At 37.1% G+C, this 8580-nt stretch overlaps 1 protein-coding gene across 1 annotated transcript; it reads left to right on the top strand.

Moving 5' to 3' along the window:
- The first annotated feature begins 58 nt into the window (after window positions 1-58).
- LOC102988613 (zinc finger protein 546) lies at window positions 59-8167 on the top strand. Its single transcript, XM_024132365.3, is given in 6 exon segments — window positions 59-138; window positions 1480-1606; window positions 2669-2764; window positions 3642-5164; window positions 5166-5279; window positions 5282-8167. Coding segments are annotated over 6 exon segments (2343 nt in total). The 5' UTR covers window positions 59-129; the 3' UTR covers window positions 5756-8167.
- The last annotated feature ends 413 nt before the right edge of the window (window positions 8168-8580 follow it).

Below are 8580 nucleotides of genomic sequence, written 5' to 3'. Positions count from 1 at the left end.
GGGATTTCTTTGAGACATGCCTGGTCTCAAAGCTTCCTGTTCCTCCCCCAGTCCTGGCTTCTCTGGACTCTGTGCTTTTCGAGTGGAGGAAGCCCAAAGAGGAGAACAAGTTCTTGCGGTTCTACAACCATGGCCCATGTAAGTTCACGTTTATCCTCCTTGAGATGTTGTGGTTTTGAATTCCTGTGATCATTTTTATTATCCTGAGACTTCCTTCCTAAGACAACCTGATTGCTGAAGCTGCACCCAGTTGCTCTGTTCACAGTGAAGGATGGTGTCATACAGCCTAGTGGCCTCTTCCTTTGCCCCTCTTCTCTCTCACCTGTGTTCACCTATTCATCACCTCTCCAAGTGCCCAGTCTCTCTCAGGAGCATTGATGGAGCAGTGATGGATGAAGTTGCTTGAGGGAGATATGTGAACTTCCCTTGTTAGAGTCATGATTCTATGACACAGAGATGATGGTCCATTAGACTCCACAGACCTGAGTTTTACAGGTTGATAAGATGGAATTTAGTGTTGAGTGTTCTGCGTGTGATGAGATCCCATACCCTGAGAAACTTATAGGGCTAGACTGGAGTGTGACTGAGGCCTGCACGTGGGGATATCAGGGATCTATCCAGGGGGTCCCCAGAAGGATGAATAACAGGACAAAAGTCAATTTTGTGGTTGAGGAGGATGTGCTGGTCTCAGGTGACATCAGTGTCATTGTGGATCATCCTACATCAGCATCCTCCAGCTCAGGATCAAGACAAGTGTTCCTGAGGGATGGTGGTAGCAGGTAGGAAGACCCTCCAGATCCCTAATGGGGAACGAAGAAAGGCTAATGGGACTGGGGAAGACCTTAGACATCTTGTCCAAAATAAATGCCTAAATATGACAGAAGGATTAGTCTGATATATCCACAAGATGGATGATTAGCCAGCCGGTAAATAAATTAACTAAAGAGTTTGTCATTTGTTATAACAAGGAAAAATGCTTATGACATTTTCTTGCATAATGATGAACCTGAGTTTTAAGGAAATCAAATGTCAATCACGTCCTATTTTCTAAGATAGAGATTTTAGAGTACTTTTGGGGAAAAACAATTCATTCCTTCATTTTTTTTTTAATTCGTTAAAAACAAATTCCTTGAAGGGAAAAGGGAATGGAACTCACATTTATTCAGAACTTAAACAGCAGGCACGTGATAGGCAGTGTGCTTATTTATAGGATTTCATTTCATTGGGAACCTTTGGTTATTTTATTCATTCATTCATCCCATGGTATACAGGACATTCTGTTTGTACCAACTGTATTCTTTAAAAGCATATAGGCACTCCACTTTAGAAATCACTGATTTTCTTATTCTTCCCTACATATCACGGGCTTGAACCTCACTTTACTGCTTGCTATATCATTGCCTCTTTCTTGCAAAGCAGTTTTCCATCTTGAAAATACATTTAAAACATTGTTTATGATACATGGGTCTGTCATTTCAGGTGTCCTTGTCATTCAGGGACGTGGCCATAGACCTCTCCCAGGAGGAATGGGAGTGCCTGGACCCTGTTCAGAGGGCCTTGTACAGGGATGTGATGTTGGAGAACTACAGCAACTTGGTCTCATTGGGTAAGGATATCTGTGCAAATAACTGACAATCTGTTTTCTGGAATATCAGTTTTCTCCATTGTTGAGTTTCAGAGCTCTGTTTTAAGACACCAGCTGAATGTCTGCCCCCTATTTTGAAAGAAATGGTTTGAGCATTATTGGGTTGGAAATAGGCACTTGGTTAAGCATCGTCTTCTCCATCCCGCAGTGACCTTCTCTCTTCCCTCTGGCCTTCCTATAATTGCCTGTTTTTCTAAATTAGTCCTAGATTTGAGTCCGAAGACATTTTCAGAGAAGCCAGGTGTCATATAATGGGTATGCTCAGAATTCCTGTAGCTGCTCTGTGTTCATGTCTGACTCACTTGAAAAGAGATTAGCTAGTCTCAGTGTTTTGTGTTTTTGTGATCAGATGAACCTCTACATTTTATATAGTGGTGAACTGGGTTAACAATATCCATTTAAAATTCAAGCAAACATATCCCATCTGAGAAAAGACGTATTCTCTTCAACCTACTTTGTGCTTGAAAATTCTAGTCTGTGAATTTTGCATTTTCTGTTGAAAGAATTCTGAGAAAGAACTTGGAAGTGTTTTAGGAAACAGTATTTTTCTTTTACGTAAAAAAATAATAAGAACAACAACAAAAATAATACTACATGTTAGGCATCCTTGCAAGCCCTCACGTATATTAATTCATTTAATTCTCACAAGAGCCCTACGAAGTAGGTAATATTAGGCCCATTTACATTGATAAAAGCATAATACACAGAAGGAATAACAGCTGGTGGGTGACAGAGGATCTGAACCCAGACCATAGGGCTCCAGAGTCTGTGTCCTCAACCCCTCTCTATACTGCCTTTAAAAGCAGAGCAGACCTTTTCCCTCCCCTATCTGGCCTCTTTAGTCCTATGACCATGAGTCCATGTAAATGTCAATATTCTTCAATGGCCTTTTTTCATTTTATCAAATACTATTTTGACCTACAATTTAATATAAATGTAACCAAGTCTAAATTAAGTCATTTTGAACTTACGGTTTTTTGTTTGTTTGTTCTAAATCATGGGGCATTTCTTTCCTGTGAGCAGGATGTTCCTCTCCTAAGCCAGATGTGATTACTTTATTGGAGCAAGAGAAAGAGCCCTGGACGGTAATGAGAGAAGGAACAAGAAGCTGGTACACAGGTCAGTGATGGCAAATCAGGCGAGGGGGATGCCGTCACAAGTTATAGCCCTTTGGGTCAGGGAGAGGCATGGCCCTAAGATGTTGTTTGGAAAGCTCCTTTCAAAGGCCCAAGGCCCGTGGGGAAAAGGCCTGAAATCTGGGAAAACATTCAAATCCTCTCAACATGAGCTCCCATATATAGGACTTGTTTCTATAGATTTTGATTCCGCTTGTCTGGGTCAGTGCCTGAAGAGCAGTATATGTAAGGAACTCCCCTACATCCATCCTAAGTAGGAGGACCACTGACTTAACTTGTTCCTCTAATCACTTATTTTACCCTCTTTTAGAGTCACATCATTAAGTCTTTTGCCTTCTTTCAAATTGCATTACAACTTAGAGTTCTCTAAATCAGGATCCATCAAACTTAGGCCCAGGGGCCAAACAGTTCACCATCTGCTTTTGTATGGCTCACAGGCTAAAACTGGTTTTTACATTTTTAGTGGTTGAAAAAAATCAGAAGAAGGATATTTTGTGAAACATAAAAATTTTTGAAATTCAAATTTCAGTATCCGTAAATAAAGTGGTATTATAGTATACCTACACTTATTCAATTACATACTGTCTGTGGCTGCCTTTGAGCTATAAGAGCAGAGCTGAATAATTGTGACAAAGACCACATGCCCTACAAAGCCTAAAATTTTTACTCTCTGGCTCTTTACAGAGAAAGTTTGCAGACCCCTGCTCTAAACCTTTTCATCTAATGTGTACTGTTTTTAGTTTGTCTTTTATTTCAACTATGAGATGCAATTCCTTATTCTACCCCAACATAGAAAAATCACATCACAGCATTTGTTTCCTTCTTGGTTTTTTTTTTTTTTTTTTTTTTTTTTTTTTCAGATTTGGAGTCTAAGTATGTCACCAAGAAGTTATTTCCAGAAAAGGATATTTGTGAAATATATCTGTTTCAGTTGCAGAGGGTGGACAAGAGTAAAACTTACATCCATGGGGATACCATTTTCAGAAATGATTTGCAGTGTAAACATGACTTTGAGAGACAAGGACATCAAATGAGATGTGCTAGTCAAATGATAATCCCAAAACATATACCTCTTCTTCTGCATCAGAAAATTCATGCTAGAGAGAAATCATATGAATGTAAGGAATGTAAGAAGGCTTTTAGACAACAGTCATACCTTATTCAACATCTGAGAATTCATACTGGTGAGAGACCCTATAAATGTAAGGAATGTGGGAAAGCTTTTTGTCGTGTAGGGGACCTTAGAGTACATCAGACAATTCATGGTGGGGAGAGACCCTATGAATGTAACAATTGTGGAAAGACCTTTAGGCTTCATTATCATCTTACTGAACATCAGAGAATACATTCTGGTGTGAAACCCTATGAGTGTAATGAATGTGGGAAGGCCTTTAGTCGTGTTCGAGACCTTAGAGTACATCAGACAATTCATGCTGGGGAGAGACCTTATGAATGTAAAGAATGTGGGAAGGCCTTTAGACTTCACTATCAGCTCACTGAACATCAAAGAATTCATACTGGTGAGAGGCCTTATGAATGTAAGATTTGTGGAAAGACCTTTAGGGTACAACGACATATTAGTCAACATCAGAAAATTCATACTGGTGTAAAACCCCATAAATGTAATGACTGTGGGAAGGCCTTCAGTCATGGCTCATACCTAGTTCAACATCAGAAAATTCATACTGGTGACAAACCCTATGTATGTAAAGAATGTGGTAAGTCCTTTAGTTTTCATGCAGAACTTACTCGACATCATAGAATTCATACGGGTGAGAAGCCCTATGAATGTAAAGAATGTGGAAAAGCCTTTCGTCTCCAAACAGAACTTACTAGGCATTGTAGAATTCATACTGGAGAGAAACCCTATGAATGTAAGGAATGTGGGAAGGCCTTTATTTGTGGCTATCAACTTACTTTACATCTGAGGGTTCATACTGGTGAGATTCCCTATGAATGTAAGGAATGTGGGAAAACCTTCAGCAGTCGCTATCATCTTACTCAACATTACAGAATTCATACTGGTGAGAAACCCTATGGATGTAAAGAATGTGGGAAGGCCTTTCGTCTTCAAGCAGAACTTACCAGACATCACAGAATTCATACTTGTGAAAAGCCCTATGAATGTAAGGAATGTGGGAAGGCCTTTATTCGTAGCAATCAACTGATTTCACACCAGCGAATTCACACCAATGAGAACACCTATGAGTGCAAGGAATGTGGGAAGATTTTTAGTCGTCGCTACAATCTTACTCAACATTATAAAATTCATACTGGTGAAAAACCCTATGTATGTAAAGAATGTGGAAAGGCCTTTCGCTTTCAGACAGAACTTACTCAGCATCACAGAATTCATACTGGTGAAAAACCCTATAAATGTAAGGAATGTGGGAAAGCCTTTATTCGTAGCAATCATCTTACTCAACATCACAGAATTCATACTGGTGAGAAACCCTACGAATGTAAAGAATGTGGAAAGACCTTTAGTCGGCACTATCATCTTACTCAACATCACAGAATCCACACTGGTGAGAAACCCTACATATGTAATGAATGTGGGGATGCTTTTATTTGTAGTTATCAACTTACCTTACATCAAAGAATTCACACTGGTGAGATTCCGTATGAATGTAAGGAATGTGGAAAGACCTTTAGTCGCCGATATCATCTTACTCAACATTTTAGACTTCATACTGGTGAGAAACCTTATGGGTGTAAAGAATGTGGGGATGCCTTTCGTCTTCAAGCAGAACTTACTCGACATCACACAATTCATACTGGTGAGAAACCCTATAAATGTAAAGAATGTGGGAAGGCCTTTAGTGTTAAATCAGAACTTACACGACATCACAGAATTCATACTGGTGAGAAACCCTATAAATGTAAAGAATGTGGGAAAGCCTTTATTCGTAGTGATCAACTCACTTTACATCAGAGAAATCATATTAGTGAGGAACCCCCATTCATAATGTAAAGAGGATATAGTGGCCTTTACAAAATGCCTTTTATAACAACAGAATTCATAATTGGTTTAAGAAAGTTTTTACTTGTTAGGCAACATATGGGAATCCCTTTTGCTTCATGCTCAAAACTTAACAGCAGTAGATTTATACTATATATATTGATTTAAAGAGTTGAAAAATTACAGCATCACCCAGCCTTGGTTAACTTTAGAGAATGATACTGCTGCAGTACATCTCAAACCAAGATAAAGGGTACCCCCTTCCCCCCTCAAAATTGTTGTTGACCAATACTTTCACAAGATACAATGAAATTGGATTACCAGATACATGAAATTGAAAGAAAAACAAACATACAAAATGAAAGCCCGCAGTTTTTTATTATTGGACTTAACAGACATAAATTAGCTCTGTCATTTTTCTGTAAATGTCTCTAAATGTTTGCTCTCGTTGTCTGTACCTTAACTCATTGCAGACCAGAAGCAAACAACCTGTGGACCAGCATCAGTACATGGACCACACTTTATATAGCATTGTAACAGAAAATAATTCTGTTAATGTAACAGATGTGGGAAAAGACTTCAGCCATAGCAAATCTTCACTATAGTTCTCATAATTCCACCCCTGCCTGTGTGGTATTGGCAAGACACTACTCCCCTCTGTGCTGTATTTTATTTTATTCTATTTTACTTTATTTAATTTTTTTTTGTGCCTCAGTTTTAAAGTGGTGATTATAGTACCTACCTAATAGTACTTTTGTAAGGACGAAATGTTAATAAAAAACAAAACCTTTAGAAAAGCATTGTTCAATAAATATTATTAGTGATATTAGTAAGTTCATGTGAGAGGGAGACCCTGTGAATATAAAGAATTTGTAAAAACTGTCCACTACCTTTCGTTTACTTAAATTAATAATTAATTATGGATAAAGTTTAGTAAAATAAACTTTCACTTCTAAAATTCAGAAGTCATTTCTGAAAACTAATGTGAGAAAGAAATCTCTAGAGTTGATGGATATGGAGATTATGAGAGAAAGCTTTTGAAGAATCGGAGAGCTGTAATGCTTTTTCTTTTATAATCCATAAAGCAGACATGTTACAGTCTTCTTTTTCTGCCCCAAATTCATGATAAATTAGAAGCTAACAATGAAAAGGCCACTGTCCATTTGGAAAAAAAAAAAAGAATAGTACAGGGAACACTGGTATGCCCTCTCTAGATTCAGTGATTGTTAAAACGTTGTCATATTTGGTTTGCTTCTGTATAATTTTTGACATATTTTTTGCTGTGGTATTTAAGTATAAATATAGACATTATAACATTTCACCTCTCTATATATATCATGCAACTCCTAAGAATAAAGGCCGCCTCCTACTTAATCACTATATAACTTCACACCGAAGGAGAGTAACAGCAGTACCATATCTATAATATTACAGATAGATAAGCAGTGCCTTAACCCAACATATCTAAAAGAATGTCTCTGGGAACAGTAGTATTTAATGGTACTTGAAAAATGTTCTGTGGTCACAGATACTTATGAACTTCTAAATACTAAATCCCTTCTAAGAAAAAAATGTTAATTATCACGCTAGCAAAGGACTTAAGAGGCCTACAATAAAGAAAATTTGCTTAACTTAGTTTATCTTACTGTATCTTAAACTTTACTAAGGAAGTCGCATTCACAATACCTAATTTCTTTGGGATGTGAACCCACACTGACAAGGCTGCCATAACTGAAAAACGGTGACCCTAAAGATGGACACTCCAGATAACCATGGCAGATGCTTAGCTATGTTGAGAAAGGAAATGCATGATGTATTTCTCTGCTGCTCACATCTCTTCCTCTGCAGTCAGTTGCTTGCCCTCTGAATGTAGGGCTGATACTTTCTACAAAATTTAAAACCCGTTTGGTTTAGTTTTTTTATATGAACATACCATGACATATTTAAACCTTCTCTTCTTTTTTAGTGTTTAACAATTTTTCACTATTTCAGATAGACGTCAGTGAATATCCTTGTCTGTGACCATTGGTTTCTGTGAGCTGGAATTTCTTTAATTGTACACATGTGGAAGTAGAACTGCTCATACATTATATATTCTTTCAGTTAGGTTAGATATTGCTACATTGATCACAGGTCACATACACTTCCAATTCTATTAGATATTGCCAAATTGTTCTCTTTAGACTCCTATCAAATTGAGTATTCCTACAGCCTTATGTTAGGTATAAGTTTTAATAAATATTTTCATAAATTTCAATTTCAGTTGCACATTTTTTCAGACGTGTTTCTCGGCCAATCATTATTCCTTTACTTTGAATTTCCAATTCTTGACTTTCTCCATTGTTATTGTTCTGTTGTTTGTTTGTTTTCTAATTGACTGGAATGGCATTCTGGATAGTTCATTTGCAATTATTTTCTCCTACCTTAAATATAGCATTAGTATCTAGTGAACACTCATTCTATTTTTATGAGACAGATTTCTAGGTTATAAATTGTATAATCTGTATAATAATACGTTTTATTTATTTTCTGTTATTTATGTTTATTACTTTATTTACTTTTCTTTTTGAGATAGACTCTTCAGAACAAAATTGAATATTATGGTGATAGCAGTCATCAATTTCTCTGAATTTAATGGAAATTTCCCAACATTTAATCATTTACCATAATGTTCACTATTTGGAGATAAATTCTCTTTGTTGCCTCTAAATAATTTCCTTCAATATTTGTAGGGGACCAGAAGATACCTACTTTGTTTGGTAGTGATTGCTGAATTTTGTCCAAGGCCATTTTGTTATTTATTGGTATAATCTTATGTTTCTCACCTTAAATTTACT

The sequence above is a fragment of the Physeter macrocephalus genome, chromosome 17 (assembly GCF_002837175.3).
Source record: "Physeter macrocephalus isolate SW-GA chromosome 17, ASM283717v5, whole genome shotgun sequence".
NCBI classification, from domain to species: Eukaryota; Metazoa; Chordata; class Mammalia; order Artiodactyla; family Physeteridae; genus Physeter; species Physeter macrocephalus.
Note: the sequence above shows the minus strand (reverse complement) of the source record. Positions and strands in the feature narration are given on the sequence as shown.